Below are 19,940 nucleotides of genomic sequence, written 5' to 3'. Positions count from 1 at the left end.
GAATCCATGCTGGCCGAGTTAACACACCATATTTTTAATCACGGCAGTAAAATGATGTTAGTGATTGAGCGCCATTGGAGGGCAGTTAGAGTTGCAGTTACAGAAAAGTTGTATCTTAGATGCTAAGGTCGGTGTGGCAGGCAAAAACTACTTATCTTCAAGCTTACTCTAAAAAAAACTTAGGAAGTTACCACATTGGAAACTAACAGAGCGTCAACACATCATTTTTCCTCTAGCATTGGAATAGAATTACTTTTCCTTTGAGTGCTGGGTCAGGTATTTAACTTGTTATTCAGAGATCATGTTGGAAAAGAAATATGTACATTATAATAATCACAGTGTGATTATGTGGAATCACAGTGTGGTGAGCTGCTCATTGTGAGGGACAGCTATGGCTCTCAGTCTGATGCAGTGGGGGGGCAGCAGATCCATGTCTTTTTCTCTTTCATTCTGGGGCTTATATGCGTGGAATGGAATTATGATCACCTACCTATTTCAGTAGCTTTCTTTTTTGTTTTTTCTTCAAAAAAAATTGTTCAGCATGCTCATTGAATTTGCATAGAAAAGTGTATATATAGTATGACACAGGTATGCTCCCTGGAGTTATGTGAAGTGGCAGCTTAACATGTATTTCTTTATTGTCTCTCTTCCCTGCAAGACTGCACACCCTCAAGGGCATGGACTATATCTGGCTTTTCATCATCACATCTCTAACACTGCTGCTGACGTAGACTGACTATATAGAGTACTGAGCTAGGTACTAGGAAATAGAGAATGGAATAAAACTTCTCTACAGTGTTTATAATTTGGTGGATAGTAGGGGATGGAAAGACCGTTATATGGACATTTAGCCATTCTGATATATTAAGTACTTGTACATGCATCAATTCATTTGATAATTTTGGGTCAGAGCTGATAGGAGGGGGGAAAATGATAGTTTCTCTAAGTTACCTTCCGGTCCCTGGCACTGAAACATGCCTTCCTGCTTTATTCAGCCATCCTGTCTTCAGGATGAACTGGAACTCTAGTGGAGTTTGGAGTTCAGGAAGGACAAAATCCTAAGGTGTTACACATCTGCTGCCTTCTTAGACTTCATTAGGTTGCTGCAACCAAAGGCATTTGGGAATGGTAAATGAATCAGACATGGCCTCCAGACTTCAACTGCTCCCTATACCAGTTCACATTGTTGCAAGGCTTTCTAATTTAATTACAAAGCATTTTGAATATGCTGAATTTATTCTGAATTTATTCAGAAGTAGATACTTGTGGAAGCCTTTATCGGTAATAAAATTGGCATTTTGGCAGTATTTTCAAAACTTGAGAGATTTCTGAGGTCCTACCTTAATTTTGGTGTGCTTCCTTGAAAAATGAATTACAGTTTTGCAAGTGAAGGTCAGGTGGAATTGTACGTATGGTATAAGCAGATACCATTCTATCTCCCTTATTTCTTCCTGGGACTAATAGAATTTTTATTTGAGATCAGTTGGGAGCTAAAGGTGAGGTTAAAGTTCATCATCATGATAGAATCTTGTCCTTATTAGCACCTAGTCCATTTATCATCTGAGGCTAATAATTTTATCAACGTTTAAGTGCTTTGTGGCAGTGTTGTGGTGCAGAGAAATTTGATAAGGTAAGGTAAAGAAAATACACATTGCATACTGTAGAGAATCTTAGGCAGTAAGGAGACATTAAGTAAGGTAGTAGGTCTCTAAGATTATAAGTGTTACAGAGCAGGTAAGCCTGACCCATGTGGTACAGTCTCCTTACATTGTACTTCCAAGCATAGAGAACATAGGGACAGTATGAGAACTTGAGTTTAATTGAATTTCTAAGGGGTTTTAAAGGAAAGCTTTAGCATTATATTAGAGAAATTAAAACATCACAAATACTAATAAAAAGGAAAATACAAAGATGTACGTCAATTAAATACTAAATGACTGTTCAGTTAGGCATTATTTAATTCATGAACCACTACATTAAGAACTTTATGGGCATAAGTGAACACATTCAAGGGAACAAATTTGTTTCCTGCCTTCCAACAAATGTTTTCATTTAAATTTTGTTCAGACCAGAATTTAACAAAAATTTAGGCATTTGAATAGGAAAAAAAATCGAGGATTGTCACAACCAAAGAGACGTGTATCCTTTTCCCTGAACCTGTTGTGCAGAAATGTCTTAGAAGCCAGTTGTTGCTATTTTTGTTGTTCCCATTTCCCATCAGCTAATTCAGAGGTAGCAAGCCTTTTGATTCTATTATCTTTTGGTTTTCCTGTGTAGATTATCCCCCTTTATGGATTATCTTGAGAAAATCTTTGATCACATCTTGATTTCACTCTGCTGCTGAGCCTACTTCTGGGCCACGGCTTTCTTTATTAAATTGCTCTATGTACATTAAGAGAATAAAAAGTAATTTTAACGCAGGCTTGCATTTGGTGATCACATTCTTTTAAGGATTCCTAAACTATGTAATTTGCTTTGGATGATATATGTAACTTTTTTGGGTGGCCCAAGTAATTTATATATGCCTCCATTTTGGCAAGTGGGGGAGAAAAGTTTTTAAAAATATGCTATGTAAGTGGCCTTTATGACATTGTGATGTCAGTATTAGGCTATCCTTGTGTGTGCTATGCAGGGACAGGACTAGGGTGAGGCAGGAAGGGTCTAGGGTACAAAATTTAAGAAGGCGCTCACTCTCTGTCAGGCCGGTAAGAGCTTAATTTTGTGCTCTAGGCACCTGGTTTGCCTCACCCTAGTTCCAGCCCTGATGCCATGTCAGGTTCATAGAATCTTGGATAAAACTTTAATAACTAATAATAGGAATTGAATGTTTATTGTGTGTCAGACAGTGTAATGAGCACATGCATTTTGTACTCTTAATAATCCTGTGAGGTGAGTACCTCAATCGTTATTTCCAGTAATTTCTCATTGAGTTTAGAAAGAGATTAAATAACAGATGATATCACCCACCTAAGCAAAATTCAAACTTAGACCTTTGTTTCAAATCTAAGCACTTAACCTACTGCTCTGTACTGTCCATCTGTAGAAAAACCTAATTACTTCTTGTCCGTTTTACGATTTTTGTATTAAGAAACTACTCCCCCACATATGGAAGTTCTTACACTGACGTGATGTAGGTAACTTTTAAAGTGAGTGAGCCAGAGGTCTCAGCAGCAGCACATGGAAGATCCACACACTTGTGCTGCTGGGTACCCTAGGGCGACCTTGAATCAGAGCCACATTCCCACTGGCTTCCATCTCCAGACACTCTGCGTGGAGTCTGGGGGTCTTGGCTCTCAGCCGCGGGACCAGTGGAGGACGCAAAGAGCAGGGCAGGTGAGCCTAGAAGTAGATCAGTTTGGCAGACTAAGATGTCCTGTACAATAGGTTATAGTAGCTCAATAGCATATTTGTTTAAAACATCTGTGACTAGTTTCTTAATGTGAACTTCTGGGGACTTTTATTTCTAAATTGTGAAATTTGGAAATTGAACTAGATAATATATAGTAATGTATACTAATGGCTGTTATCTCTTTAAAATTTTAGGGTCTTAACGTTTAGGTTTCTTAAATGCATGAGCATGTGACAACAGTACAGATAAATTTACTGGTGAGAAATTGAGATCTGGAACTATCTGAATTATGGAAAAAATCTGGGTCCAGATATCTTTTGCCAGTCCTTATCCTTACTATTCGGACCACTCACCTTTGTTCTTATAATGCTTTGTTCATAATGCTTGTGTAGTGATTGTCCCTAGAGCAGTGATTCTCAAATTGTGGAGAGAGGTGTTTAAGGGCTCCCGTGAGAGGAAGGGCTGGTAAACCATAGTTATTACTTAGTACATGTATTGAATGAATGAACAGTTTAGTGTGTTTTATCTCACATTTAGGATTTGATAAAAGAATTTATTTGAAAAACAAAACAGTTCTGCTGTTCTAAGGTTTACAATCACTTATCTTCCCCCATTTATCTGGTTTTCAAGAGTCCTTGACTCCCCTGGCTAGATGGTTGATTGTACAGAGGACCTGACCTCTAGAAAGAGATCTTGTCATCCTAGATTTAAATGTACTTAATCATAATAGCTAATATTAAATAATTACTGTGTTCCATGTACTGTTCTAAACACTTTTTCTGTAATAACTTGTTTAATCTTCACAACCTTAAGAGACAGATACTATTGTTATTCTCATTTCATAGATGAGAAAACTGTAGCACAGAGAAGTTAGATAACTTGCCCCAGGTCACAGAACTAGTGAGTAGTAGATCCAGGATTGATTCCAAGTGAGTCTGGTTCTAGAATCACTATGCTTGTCACTTACCTCACTAATGACAGTGCTGTCAATGTTGACTAAGTATAGTAGGCCCCCCCTTTTTCTGGCTGTAGGTTCCAAGACCCCTAGTGGATGCCAGAAACCTCAGATAGTACCATCCCCTCTATATACTGTTTTTTCCTATACATGCATATGTGTGGTAAAGTATAATTTATAAATTAGGAAGAGATTTTTTTTTTAAGATTTTTTTGATGTGGACCATTTTTAAAGTCTTTATTGAATTTGTTACAATATTGCTTCTGTTTTATGTTTTTGGTTTTTTGGCCACGAGGCATGTGGGATCTTAGCTCCCCGACCAGGGATCGAACCTGCACCCCCTGCATTGGAAGGTGAAGTCTTAACCACTGGACCACCAGGGAAGTCCCAGCAAGAGATTAACAACAATAACTAGTAATAAAATAGAGCAATTATAACAACGCACTGTAATAAAGTTATGTGAATGTGGTCTCTCAAAATATCTTATTGTATTATACTTACCCTTGTGATGATGCAAGGTGATAAAATGCCTGAGTGATAAGATGAAGCGAAGTGAATGATGTAGGCATTTTGATGTAGTGTTAGGCTACTAGTAACCTTCTGATGATACGTCAGAAGGAGGATCATCAAGCATGATGATGTCAATGGTTGCATGTTGGGAGCAGACGATATCTATGGTTGGGGGTCTCAGGCTGGAGGGTGTGAGATTACGTCATGCTGCTCAGAATGGCGAGCAGTTTAAAACTTATGAATTGTTTATTTCTGGAAATTTCCATTTAAAATTTTTGGACCGCAGTTGACCTCAAGTGAGTGAAACTGGATTGGGAGGGTGGGCACTGTATAATTCAAACAGCCCTATTACTATTTTCCTTTAGGTAACATTGTGAACTTTGAAGTCTTTCTTAGAACCTTAACCCTCACTTAACCCTCTATAGAAAAATAAACAGTAAGTTTTAAATGACTGATTTATAAGTATATGTTTAGAACCAGATCTGCTTAATAGTTAAGGAACACTTGTCTGTGAAAGCTATATGGAGTTTAACAAAGAATGATAAAGTAAATGGAGTTAAATTGCTAAATTTTACATTTAGGCATTTTTCCTTCATGGGTCATTGTGTGCTAATTTGCCAGTGTTACCTATTTTCAAAAACATCTTAATTTTCAGATGTTGTTTTAGTTAGAAACTCTATTATTTCTTAATTAATAACTCAGTAAATGCTTGTTTGGTCCGTCATGTTTACAGAGATATTAGAGATTATATCTTTTTGATCTTGTTTTTTTTTAAAAAAAAAAAACGGTTGGTGGTATCCAATTCCTGGAAATTGTGGTATAACAGAGGAGGTGCCTTTACAAATCTGACTGAGGTCAGATCTTCCAGTGAAGTGATAATTCTTTGCAGAATGTATACTTTCTTTAAATAGTTACTTAAAACTGCAAAAATACAGTGCTTAGTAACTTAGTAAATTAAAGTGATTTAATATAGAGGCTTTATGGTTTGATTTAGAAATTACTTCATCTTTCAGTCTAATTATATCACTTTCAAGTATACAGCTCAGTTTTGGTCCATCTTAAAAAACTAAAGCATAGATAGGTCAAGTGACTTGCTCAGAGACAAGATGGTTTATAATGACAGGATTTGAGCCCATGTTTTCAGATCGTTCTTACACTCCTTTCACATATCTGCACAAATTGTGCATTTCTTATTTTGGAGAAGCCTAGAAAAAATTGATACATATAAACAAATACAGTGGCAAAATGTAATACATTACACCTACCATTAAGAAGAGATTGTTCCTAGAGGTCCCTAAATGCAAAATTCTATCAATACTAAGCTGACAGCAGTGCATGTTCAGGGAGGCTGAGTTCCACATTACCTTATTCAAGAAGAAAACTGTAGAATGGAGGGCCTTGAATTATAGAAAATATAATTTGCAGAGGAAGGAGAGAGATGTAGGTGTATCCTGAAGGTTCAAGCTCATTTTGGTCTAAGTAGGATCACTTACTTACCCTGTTCCTCTGCCTGCCTTTTTCCTAGCTTCCTCCTCTAAACCTTTTGTCTCTTGTTGGGAAGTGGCTACAATATTTTAGCATGAGAAGACCCTAAAAGGTAGGTTGTGATATCAGATGCCCACTTTTCCAGCTATGTGAAGTGGCCAGACTGATCTATACCCACTTTGGAATAAATTAGTTTCTGGGTGTGATTCGTGATGCCGGATGCTTGAGAGAAAGCAAGGGGTTGTCAGTTATTTGAAACCCTGAATCAACCAACTATTGAAGAGGATCTCCTTATTGGAACTAGTGAATTTTTTTAAGATCTGATGAGATCTTTTTCTTTTTTAAAAATTTCCCACGAGATTACTTTGGAACCTGTAGGAGATACCAGTAATAAAATTTTATTATCACTGAATTTTAGAGTACCATGGCCTTTAAGATGATATAATTTTTACCCCCTTTCTGTTTCTGATGAGGAAACAAGGTCAGTGATTAAGTGAAACTTCTACAAAGTCAGGACCAAAAACCCCTGTCTCAGGTACTGAGTCAAACTTAATTTTACCTATGTCTCAAGACTGGCCTTAGCAGCTCTTTTTTCTCACTCTAGCCACTGTTCTTTCCATACCAGTGATTTCCAGCCGGTTCTGTTCACAAGAATCATCTAGGCTGGCTGTTAAAATACAGCTTCCTTGACCCTTTCTTGGAGATTCTGATTGAGTAGTCTTGGGGATTTGTGTTTTTAATAGGCCCTGAAGTGATTGTGATGCCTTAGGTCATCCAACATTTGGAAACTGCACCACTCTTCCACTTTTTCTCGTAGAAAAAGTTTTGCTTTCTGCTAAAAGTTGGGTGATTTTTAGGATCTTTCTTATGTGTAAAGCAAGGTTAACCAATGTTGGAAATGCTTGCACTTTGAGAATTTTGTGAACTATTAAATTATACAGCAGTTATGTCCCTAGGATCATGTCCTGGTAGCCTTAATAAAATTGAGACATTAGAATTTATAATCTCTGTTTTATTTTCTTTGGTTTTATTTGGTTTTCATGTAAATTTCTGTTGGAATTCTGGTTTTATTTGCAGCTCTCTGATGCTTATATTCTCCTAGCTTACTATGGTAAGAAGAGCTTGGGATAGCCAAAAGAAGTAAAAACTGGTAAATGTAACTGGGTCCAGACTTTGTTAATAAAATTATTTAGATTTCTGTGTCTGTTTTTGTTTTGCTAGGCTTGATATTTGAGAAGTATTAGCAAGACTGATTCAACTTATCAATTGCCCATCTCTTATCTCATTGATTTATTCATTCAACAAACATTCATAAAGTGTCTACTATGTACCTGCTATGCTGACTGTAATGGCTATTGGAAAAAAGAACTACACTTGTAAACTGTAACATGAACTCATGGGTTCTGTTTACTGCTAGAATAAACAAACTTCTTTTAGCTAAATATTATGGACAGTTTGGAGATCCAACAAAAATAAATAAAACTTCCCCTCTTTATGGAGGGAAATTAAAGGGATTATTAAGAACTTAGGACCACGTAAGGGAACTAAGTACTAGATTTCACTATAGAGAAAAACAAGGCAAATAGACCTGCCTACAAATATTTTTTAGGTGTAGAATTTACTTTACTTGGGAAGCTTCTGTTTCTCCCCAAGAACTGCGTACATCAATACCAAGAACTTCCCTTTGTTCACTCATTTTTTTCATGAGTAAATAGCTTTGGCTCTGTTGTGCCCAGATGGAGTAAAATGAGGCTGTTTCAGGAAATGCTGATTCTGAGCCTTAAGATACACCCAAGTATAGTTCTTTAAATGAACAGACTCCTGTGGGTTGGTTGGGTAGTGCAGGGCAGAAACTCCTAAGACTGAGTTTGGCATTGGAGTGGCTTGGAGTAATTGGCAGGTTGTCCATTAAACCGTTTCAAATGAAGAAGCATGTAGAAGGAATGACAGCATATTTTAACTTGAAGTTGAATTAAAATTGGCAGAACAATTTAATATTTAAAAAGCCTTATTGTTGATTTTTAATCTCATGTAAACACTAATGAAACTGTGTTTGGCCCCAGCTTGTGAACGTGTGTTCTGAAAAGGTTAGATGTAAATTGGTTCTTTGGAACATTTTCCCATAGGAACAATATTTAAAAAGGTGGTTAAGTGTGGAGTGGGCCAGCCACCTATGTAGCCCATAATGTTGCTATAATATTGTCTTTTTAATATGACAAATAGTAGCTGATAGTCCTGTAAAGTTAGTTTTAGAGGCAAGAAATAAATATATATACATTTATATGTATAAAAATAAATATATATATATACAGAGGGAGAGACAGTTGACTTAAATCATAAATATTTTAAGTGAAAATTTTCTGAGGTGGTACAATGCTACTTATTACACAAAATTTTTTTTTTAAAAATTCCATGCCAGTATTTAAAAAAGTGAAAATTAAGTGAGCAGGTTTAGTGGGGTAGATTGGTGGGTATCAGCAGGAATTCAGAAAGTGACTCTAGCCACTTTACTGATCCCTTCAACTCTGTCTGCCTTTATTTATGCAGGGATAGGCATGTGTTCAAACGAGTGAAAGACAAAAATGATCCCATTGAGCATACTTCAGTGTTTTATCTCCTTTAATATTTCACTTCCTTTTTACTGAGATCCTTGAGAACTTAGACTCCTCTCTGACCAGCTCACCACCTCACCACCTCAGCCCCTGCAGTATGCCAGTGACCTCTGCCAGTATGCAAGTGACAGTACTCTTTGAGTGTTACTCTTGACCTCATCAAGAAATCAAGTTAAAAAATTTTTTTACGTTATTGTCCATATTCAAGAGCATCTAAAACTTTTGACCACCTTCTCTGAAACACCCGGTTTTTGTGATGCTGGTCCTCTCATCCAGTTCTCCCGTAGTAGGACAGCATCCTGTGTGGTTTTCACAGTTGTTCATTTTCTGTCTTTCCTTCCATAGTATAAGCTCCCTGAGGTCTTGTCTTGTTCACTGCTCTCTGTTTAGTACCAGGCCTAATATTGTGTAGATAGTCAGTAAATATTTATTAAATAAACAAAAGATTTTTTTTTTCTGTCATCCAGTAAAATAGCTCTTCAAGTTCTGTTGTTGGCCCTGTACTGCTATTTTTCACTTTCTTTTTTCATAGATACTGATGCTTTTTATTTACTGCTTATACTGTACATCCAGTATCCATCATTTTCATTTTGACAGCATCTCAGCCCCTCTTCTTTATTCCAAGTTGATTATGAAAAGGTATTCACAGTTAATTTTTAAGTGGAAAAGCAGATTACCAAATGGCTTATTAAGTAATCAAATAGGAACAGCAGGGCCAGAATTGATATTTATCTGCTTGCTCTTGCTTATTATTCAGGTCCTATTGATCTAGATACACTAGTTTTCTTAAGTTTTCCTTGCCTTCAACTTCTGTTCCTCCATTCTTTCCTTAATGCTATGACCAAAACAGTCTACTTAAGTACCAATTGTCTCATTAGGTAATGATTTTCTCCTGTCCTATAGAATAAAATTTAGGAATTGGCCTTTTCTTCCTTTTATTTATTTATTATTTATTTAATTATTTGGTTCTGTGAAGTCAGGGAGCAGATTTAAGCTCAGAAACAGGAAAGACTTTCCATGTTTAGAACTACCAGAAATAAGGCTAAACTGTTTTTGTAGGTGTTGAGTTCCCCTTCACTGGTGGGGCTATATGGAAGAATAGTAAACAGTTCTCAGACGGGACAGGTTATTGGAAGTTTTTAAAGCTATGAGTACTGGCCTTTGTAGCTTTCAAGCTGCTTAGGTCTTCCACAGTCTGGCTCAGATAATGTTTTAATGATTAAGACCACATCTTTTTCATCCCCCATTGTATCTTGCATGTAGTAAGTGCTAAACATATATTTATTCAGTGAATGAATAACTTCCGGGCATTTTCCTGGGTAGATGAAGTTCTGGGTTTTCACTTCATACTTTATTTTCTGATTTGGGAGTGTCAGATCTGGATTCAGAGCACAGGGTCAAGTCACAGGCCTCTGCATGTGTGACCTTTGGCAAGTTATTTGTCATCTCTGAGTCTACATTTTCATCTGTAAAATTAGAATGACAGTTACTCTAAGGTAAATTATTAGGAGGACTAAATGCATGTGAAATATGTTTTATAATCTGAAAATGCTTTATAAATGGTAGAAATTATTCAAAATTAATGGCTTTTTGTTTAACATATATATTATATATCATTTAATATATAGGTATGTTACTACTGTTACTCTTTCACTTTATAATTAGGCTCATATTTCAGCCTAGCAAAGGAATTAAATACAGTTGCATTCTCTTAAAAAGCAACACATTTCTTCAACTCCTCAAAGCAAAATTTCTCTCTTATATTGTTGAATTCTTGATATTTTATTTCCAAACTACCAGTGTCTGTGGGTTTTTCTTCTTAGTCTCTGTGTCAGATTTGGACAAAGATTCAAAAAATGACACTGGCAAAATTAAATAATAGTAAGTGAATTATTTAATTAATAAATTAGGTCAATTTTTTTCCCAAATAGATCACATTTGGTAGAATTTAAAATTTTGCCTTAAATCTTTGATGCTTGCTATGTTTTGGTTATTTCTTAGGTGACAAAAATCAATGAACAATTAGCAAAAGTATTTTAATGAAAATGTTAAACACCTTAAGTTTTTATTATTAATTCTAACATAGTAAATCTCTGTTCTTTCTTCCCCTTTAACCAGGTCAGCATATGTTTTGTGCCCTGTTCTTTTATCACAAAAAAGAGAAGAAAGGCTGCAGTGAATGAAGATTCCTCTGCATTTTAGCACTGCTTTTTCTACTGTAGTTGGCTTTTGAATGAGGATGACAATGGAAGAGATGAAGAATGAAGCTGAGACCACTTCCATGGTTTCTATGCCCCTCTATGCAGTCATGTATCCTGTGTTTAATGAGGTAAGTGGGTAAACATTGCTTCATATGATCTCTGCAGTTCCTTAATGCTTGCTTCATTTATTCATTCGTTTGTTCCTTCATATAATAAGTACTTACATAAATGGACTCCATCTATGTGTTAGGCATTGTGCCAGGCCTGGACATAAAACATCGAGGGAAAAACCCTTATTTTTTGCTCCTCCTCTGGAGGTTTCACTATAGTGGGAGAGAGAGACATTGACCAAAAGAATACAAGTAATTATATAAATGAAAAATTGTGGTAAGTGCTAGGAAGTTTTTTTTTTTAAAAAGTGTGTTAAATAAAATAGCAGTTGGGACCTATTTTAGGGGCCAAGACAGGCCTCACTGGAAAAAGAGACATATATGCTAACATCTGAAAGAGATAAATAAGGGTTAGAGTGTTGAAGAGTTGGGGATTAGCACATTTTAGGCAGCCAGAAGAGCAGGCACAAAAATATCCTAATGAGTTATAGTCAGTAGCAACAAACATAATTTTACTGATAAATGGAAGATACCATTCTTCGTATCTAGAGAAGATATAGTTGCTTTTTTATTTGAGGAATTTTCCAGGACTTAATAATACCAGTACATTTTAGGTTTCTCTTTTAAGTTTATATGCTAAGGTATGTAGAGAATTTTAGAACTGGAAGTTCCTTAGAGATAATTACTCCCCTCCTTTTAATGGTGAACTGACGTCCTGATATGTGAAATTATTTTACTTTAAAGTTTATTTCTTTACATAAAAAATTCTGGAGGTAAGTGGTCCAGGAGTAGTAGTATTATGAGTCAGTATTGTCAGAAACTCAGGTTCCTATCTTCGGTTTCATCATCCTAGTGCTTGCCTTCCATTATCAAGGTCACTTCAGCATGTAGGATGGCCGCTGCTATTTTGTCCTAAGTTGTTGTCTAGAAGGGGTAAAAAGTGGAGCAGGGGGTGGGGAGTTATTTCCAGCTGATTCAGCTTCCTTAAAGTAACCTTTTGGAAAGTCCTACATAAGACTTCCATTTACATTTCATTGGCAAGAATTTAGATTTATGACCACACCTAGCTGGGTGGTTAGGAAATTTAGAAGTTTACTAAAGAGGAAGCAAGGAGGAGGCATCTTTTGAAAAACCTGTCCCTATTATCCTGCTACCGTGGTAGCATTGGAGGTACTTTTTTAGGGCTGGTTATATCCATCTCTGGCAGCTGTAGCCAACGCTCCAGTAATTCTGCCATTTTGTTCTAACACTTTACCCAGTCATTGCAAGACTACAGTTATTGTTGGAAGCAAGTGCTTTAGTACTGTTCAGTGAATATTTACTAAATGCCAGCGGTTTATTTGTCAAGTACTCAGCAAGGGTCTGGAGATATGAAGAAAAAGTCGGCATACTTCTTCCCAGGAGTTGTAGGGAACACAGATGTTTAAGCAAATACATTATTAACTATTTAATTATTCTTGTACCAGGTATGAGGTAAGGAGAGGGTCACTGAAGGGTAGGTGAGTAACCTGTCTTGACATTTAGTGTTTGAACTTCGCATGTTCTTCAAGAACCATCATGACAGTTCCACCCAGAGGTGCTCCCTCTTTTCATGTCTATATAGCTAACTCTGTAGGCTATTGGATCAAGTTGTTTGGGAACATTTTCTATATTTATCTGGTATTTTGAGTCTTCATTTGAAGGGAGGGCAATTTACATTGCAGAACTTCAATTTGATCCTCTAGTTAATGAGGGAGGAATGAGAAAAGCTTTTTTCCTAACAATTTGAGTGACCCTTTCCGACATATGGTAAAATGATTTTATTTGAATCTTGACTTTGGAAAACTGTTATAAAAGAGATGGGATTCTGGTAAAATGAACTGTTGGGATTAATACTGGTATACCTCTTCTGATTGATTCATGTGTATGAAAAATTAATTTGAAAGAAAAAGAAATGGCTATGAAGGGACTAGTAAATCTCTTCCAGAAATCTGAGATCTGAAAACATACATGGGTTAATGGGCCTAGAATTAGAACATGTTGCCAAATGATTTATAGTTGCTTCAAGAACTAATTGTTAGAAGTGAAATTTGGAAATGAAATGGCTGGATGAGGCCGACTGAGAGATACTATGTTAAATTGTCAGGATCTAATTCTCACATTGAATTTACTGATCTAACGTCATGGTATCAAGCTTTTTTTTTTTTTTTTTTTTTTAAATACTAGCATTGTTCTCTGACATTCCAGTGTATTAATGTACCATCTTAAATAAGGTACCTAATCAGTTAAACAATATTTAACTATAGTTCAAACATGGATTTTTCTATAAATAGTAATGGGGAAATTAGAGTTTAGCTTGGCTCTGTTTTTCTCTGCTTTGCAGATTTAAAGATAAAATGGATGTCAAATTAATTTTACAGAAAATAGCACCACAGTAGGGGTAAAGTTTTACTCTGAAGCGAAATTGATTCACTCAATTTTAACCACAGTGTATTGTGAGAGTTAAAAAGCTTGCATTCTCACCTTAACATTACATTCATAATAGTAACAATGGTAGCCCAGAAGTCATTTTGCAGAACAGATTTTTAGGTAGTAGGACATCCTTACACCTGGGGAAATTTTAGTACCGTTACTGCAGCTCACAGGGGAAAGTTATTTATGGCATTCTGGGACCTAGATGCTTGCTAAACTTAATCAAGCTATGCCAGCACAGCTGAGGAGTAAGCTTCTCGTTTAATCAGCTGCTGCAGAGTTCAGAGTCCAAGTATACTGCATGTGTTGTAAATGTACTGTGAAATAGGTCTCCTGGTTGCATGATAGAATAATAAGTTTATAGAAACCTCATGCCAAGTCTTAGATCAGGTTTTTATGTACTGTCTTATCTTTTGTTGATTCTTTGTATATGGAGGAGGAAAGATATATGGTTCAGTTCTTCATTCCAGGAAAAGACATATCATGTTATCTTCTTTTCCTATGACTTTAAAGGAACTTTCTAAGGTGAAATATAATTATAAATATAATTTTTCCTATTGAAAAAATCAAACCTCAAATTTTGAGCATAGTAAATACACTTCTCCACAATGAAGGCATGGGTTTCACCTGCAATCCCACCATCGAGAAGCCATCATAGTTAATATTTTGCATTGCATTTGATTTACTCCTCTGCCACTTACTATGCTATATAATCTTGTCTTAGTTTCCTAATCTGCAAAATGAGGATAAACAATATTTTACTTAATACTCAGAACTCTGGGAAATAAGTTGATGTTTTGTAGTGCTTAGAATAGTACCAGGCATGTACTATTAGTAGTAAGTATTAGCTATTATTATTAAGGAGTCTTCCACATAATTTTCTGACAAAATTGGGATCATACCCTAGAGTTTTGCACATTTGTAGGCAATGTTTTAGTGGAATATTTTTATACTAGTTAGATGGCTCTGGTTACCTTTTTGCCAGACAACTTGGCAACGCCAGGAACTTATTCTTTTAGAACCAGTTACTGGACTTAATATCAATCTGTACAAAACAGATGGTTGCATTTTGCCTTCTCTGTGGACTCATAAAATTTAACGGGTGGCCTCTTGATTCCATCTACTTCTGTTTTTCTTCTGGCTTTTTTTTTTTCCTTTTTTTGACCTAACTCACCTCATTATCATTTGAATCACAAGAGATGTATGTGGAGTTTTTATTCTTTTTATTCTTGGCTCAGTTTAACTCTTTTTAAAGAATATGATCAATAATCTTCGTCGGGGTGGAGGGGAGGGTGGGAAGAAGGGTAAGGGATATCAGCATGTGGAAAATATACCTAATTTTGAGGAAGCAAGATTTATAGACAATTTGGAACCAACTGATCTAATTATTTTGACCTAAAAAAAAAAAAAAAAACAAAAAAACTTCTGAAAGATTTTATGCAAGACTGTTTAAAACTTGAGCAACCAAAGGGTTAAGTGGATATATTTTTTATAATTACGGTTTAAGAAACCAACTTGATACTAGAAAATAAAGTATAGGAATGAACTGATATTTCTGGAGGGAGCAATATAATAAATGAGCTTTTGTGGAATTAAAATTAGTTATAAGCTTTTAAAATATTTTTATAAATGACCCAGAAAGTTAAATTTGACAAGTTTGCAGTTAGTTAATAGTTCAGTGCGCTCAAAATCTATGAAGAGTCAGTTGCAGGAGGAGTTCACACAACTGAGAGTAGGCAGAACATGAGGTTGGGGTGAGACCTTAATGTTGGGCTCACCCAGCCTGTCATTTCCCTCCAGTTGCACTTCCCTCTCTTTAGGTGAGGGGAAATGTATGCGCCCTTTTCTCTCGCCCTGATTCTCTCTCTTTTTTTTTTTTTTTTTTAACTCTTTTTACTTGTGACGTAGAAGTTCTACATGGCAGAGACCCAGGAGTGCCTCTCCATGTCCCAGTATCCATTAATGCAAAGTGTCATCATATGTCCCCTCTTTCTTTGGACTTAAAACATTGTGTATGCACTCTCAGGTACCACTGAAAAATGATTGCATTGGCTCTTTAAATATACCCTAGTCAAAGACCATTATCCCAAAAGTTAGAAAAATACTGGACCCATTAGTAAAGGAAACAAAGTGGATATTATTGTCTGTTCCAAACTGACATAACATCATTACACCCCCATGTGTTACCCTGAAGAAACACTAAGGAAGATGATTTTAAGGGACCACATTCTTCAAGGACCAGTTCAGATCTCATCTTCGTACTTTCCTTTGTACTTTAGCTGACAGTGATCCCATCAGTTTCCATGTAGCTACTTACTTAAATTAATCTTATGGGGTTCCAGGACTATAGTCTATTTCTTTGTATCTCTCACACTGACTTCTCTCACGTGGTAGAAACTCAGGACTTTGTTCGTTCTTAAGTAGCTGAAGAGATTCAGTAATAGGTTAGACTCCAGTCCAGAAAGGGTGAGTACCAGGAGGCAGGATAGCATTAGTGGCTTGTGTATGGGTTTTGGAACGAGACAGATCTGGTGTGAATCCTGTCTCTGTACTTATTAGCTGTTTTATGTTGGGTAAATTTATGCAAACTGAGTTTCTTCCTCTGTAAAATGGAGATGCTGATAGTTACAGATTTATTATGAGGATTAGAGATACTCTCTATAAAAATACTCTATATAATAGTCCATAATATGTGCTTAGTAAATGGTAGCTGTTATTAGTATATTACCAGAACCTGATACTGTCATGAAAGGTACAGGTAAGATGAACATGATTTTATTGTGAAATCATCTATCACATGTAAGAGGCCTAAAATAGAAGCACTTTTTAATAGGGCATGTATAAACATATCTTGCTACCTGAGTATTACAGGCTGAAATTATAAATAGATGCAAGAACAATTTAGATAAATTTATGGATGAAAGATTAAGTTTCATTCAGAATATTTTTTGAATGTATGTATGTGCCTCTGTGCCTCATACTTCTTGGGCAATGTTGATATCATATGAGTAATAAAGCCTGGTGGGTTTATTGCAAGATGTGTGGGTAAATAATGTATCCCCAAATGATTCCTAGCAGAGTTCTGGTCAGGTGCTTCACAGCTCACAGATTTGATTCAGTACGTTAAGTCTGACCTTTCTGTCTTTCCTAAGGTATATATATATGTAAACTTAATCTAGAAATCTAGAGATGTAGATGTCTATCTTGACCAATTTTATAGTTCTTCACTGACTTTTGGGGCCTCTTTTACTTCCCTTGACCATTTCACATACCAGTCAGGGCAGTGCAGAATGAGTTAATAATGCCGATACTTGAAGGCACACATCTGACTCAGACCTTTGACTTGTCAGAAGAGGTCAGAGGGTGGTGTAACCCGAACAAGGAAATGGGTTCCTATCTGGGAGGAAACACTCATCCTGCTGTAGGCCCCTGCCTCCCTTGCACAACATGAACTTGAGATCAGAAGAGCTGTATTGTTATTTTACTATTCATTGGGATTTATTGTGATTAAATTAATTTGGTCAAAGAAGAAAATTTTAATTTTGGGAAATATACCTTCATTAATTAATATACCTACCTTATTTAGTTGCTTATTTGCTGTTTTTGCCTACCTGGGTCCCCTTGTGTCTTTCCTTTGACCTACCAGGGCAATGTTAGATTTTACAAGACTTGTAGAAACCAAGTTAAATACTAAATTAAATGGCCCATTGTTTATTTTTGGAGATAAATTATTTATCTTGGCAGATTTTGTTGTTTTTGCCTTTTGCTTAAGGTGATAACTCGTAAGGAGATAAGGTTTTTGGCATTTCTGTCTTGTTTAGAAAATAAATTGATTTAAACTGTTGGAGATTCATTGGGGGGTGTGTGTGTGTGTATGTCATTTATAAAGGAAAACATTTTCATTGCCTTAAGGAATTGAAAGGAATATTTATTGTATGATGTGATATATAATCATAAGATTTTTGTAGAAATATTCTACTTGCATAAAAATCTACAAAGGTTACATTGTTTTTGAACATTTAATATTGTCCCAAGTAAAAAATATTTATGTTGAGTTTTATTGAGTTAACTGGCCTAATTCTTAGGGACTAAGGAAATCTGATTTTAACTGAAGCTAGTTATTTTAAGCCTGGCAGTTAACTCTTCAAAAAATGGAGTTTTTTAATGAAATTGCATGCCTTCTTCAGCTCACTGAAAAGCAACTTATATAGTGTCTAATAAGGACATTTATCTTTCAGAATTGTAAACCTTACACATTCAATATAAGAATTAAAAGCATTTGAGCTTTTGACTCATGATTTTAGGTAACCATATTTTAATCCTGGTAAAAAAAAAAAAATAGAGGACAGATGAAAGCATCTCTGAAATCCAGATGATCCACAGTCTTCAATTTAACTGTCAAACCTTTTATCAGTGCTATTTGCTAATTAATAAAAAAGATTAATCTCAGTTTAATGCCTGACTGAGGGGATTGAAAAGCAATTTTAAAAGAGTAAGGTAGTAAATACAAAGAATCTTAAGTAATAGATATTTTCTTTGTTTTGGTCATTTTATAGTCAGTACACACATAATTTGCCATGTATTTGCAACAGAGCACTGAGAGTTAATCTTGAACCCTCCCTATTTTCAGAAATTTAAGTGAATATGTTTATTCTTTCTATAGGGACTTAATGTTATTTTGTATTCTGTGCATATCTTAAAATAAATCTATCTTTAAGGTAGAGTATTTTTTTAAAAGGAATAAATTAAGAGACTGATATACATGCCTTAATTTTTCATGATTTTAATGAAAATTTTAGATTGCCTGTCTATTTGAAGAATTATGGTGATTTAGAATCATTAACAAGTATTTTTGTTAATCGATGAACATATCAATGTGATTACTGCCGAATGAAATATCAGAAATGTGCTTTTTCCAAGAAAATCGATGTTAATAATGATTTAAAATTTTTATTGCAGCTAGAACGAGTAAATCTGTCTGCAGCTCAGACACTGAGAGCGGCTTTCATTAAGGTGAGATGCAGATAATTTATTATGATGATTAAAATGTATGTTATATATAAATCTAAATACCATGTGATAATTGCCAGTTTATTTCTTTATTTTTTTAGTGAAAACCTGTTTTGTTTTGTTTTTTAGTGAAAACCTTTTCAGTCATCTTGTGCTTGTTTCAGTGTACTCTTTAAAGCTTAAAACACTTCTAAAGAGTGAGCTGGAACAGGCGCTGTTTCCTTAGCATTCAGCTTTTGTCACTTCGTGCTTTTGAAACTGACTTCTTCAGAGTGTTCTGTTTAGCTTTAGAGTATATTTTTAAATTCTGTTTTATTTGACTTATTAAAACTTTTATAAAGTTATAACTCAAAGATTTTCTTCGTATTGTTTACCTATAGAACATAAGTATAAAACAGTATTTTTGAGTGGGAAAATAAGACCTCTGTGTATGTCAGATTAAGGATATTTTGAGGATATACAGCTGAGTCACTTGAATGAATTTTTTCATTGTCTCTAGACCTGAGATGTTCATTTGATAATCACTAGCTACGTGTTGCTGTTGAGCACTTAAAATATGGCGAGTTCAAATTGAGTTGTACTCCAAGTATAAAATACACACCAGATTTTGAGGGTGAATACCAAAAAAAAAGAATGTATATAGCTCAGTAATAAGTATATTATGTTGATTACATGTTGAAATGGTAATATTTTGGATGTACTCTTAAAATAACTTCACATGTTTTTTCTTTTTACTTTTTTAATGTGGCTACTAGAAAATTTAAAATTACATAGGCTCCTCATTGTTTCTTGCATTATATTTATTGGACAACCCTACTGTACATATTGGGTACAGTCTTTCATATAAAACTTAATCCAGGGCTTCCCTCGTGGCGCAGTGGTTGAGAGTCTGCCTGCCAATGCAGGGGACCCGGGTTCGGGCCCTGGTCTGGGAGGATCCCACGTGCCGTGGAGCAACTGGGCCCGTGAGCCACAATTACTGAGCCTGCGCGTCTGGAGCCTATGCTCCGCAACAAGAGAGGCCGCGATAGTGGGAGGCCCGCGCACCGCGATGAGGAGTGACCCCTGCTTGCCGCAACTAGAGAGAGCCCTCGCACAGAAACGAGGACCCAACACAGCCATAAATAAATAAATAAACAAATACTTTAAAAAAAAAAAAAACTTAATCCATCCCATCTTTAAATACATATCAAGATACCCAAAGTCTTAATTTTTATTTACTTTTTGTGTGTTTGCTCCCATCAATAGCTAAAACAA

The 19,940-nt window shown here is 35.6% G+C and overlaps 1 protein-coding gene across 1 annotated transcript in view; it reads left to right on the top strand.

The window, feature by feature from the left end:
* PDCD10 (programmed cell death 10) overlaps window positions 1–19,940 on the top strand; it is a 40,256-nt gene that overhangs the window by 5,649 nt on the left and 14,667 nt on the right. The window contains exons 2-3 of the mRNA XM_068547402.1: window positions 11,030–11,240; window positions 18,633–18,686. Of these exons, the coding sequence (XP_068403503.1) occupies window positions 11,145–11,240; window positions 18,633–18,686 (150 nt within the window). The 5' untranslated portion in view covers window positions 11,030–11,144. The remainder of the gene's footprint in view (window positions 1–11,029; window positions 11,241–18,632; window positions 18,687–19,940) is intronic.

Source organism: Eschrichtius robustus, chromosome 6, assembly GCF_028021215.1.
Source record: "Eschrichtius robustus isolate mEscRob2 chromosome 6, mEscRob2.pri, whole genome shotgun sequence".
NCBI lineage: Eukaryota > Metazoa > Chordata > Mammalia > Artiodactyla > Eschrichtiidae > Eschrichtius > Eschrichtius robustus.
The sequence above is the reverse complement of the archived record's forward strand: the minus strand, read 5'-3'. Positions and strand labels throughout refer to the sequence as shown.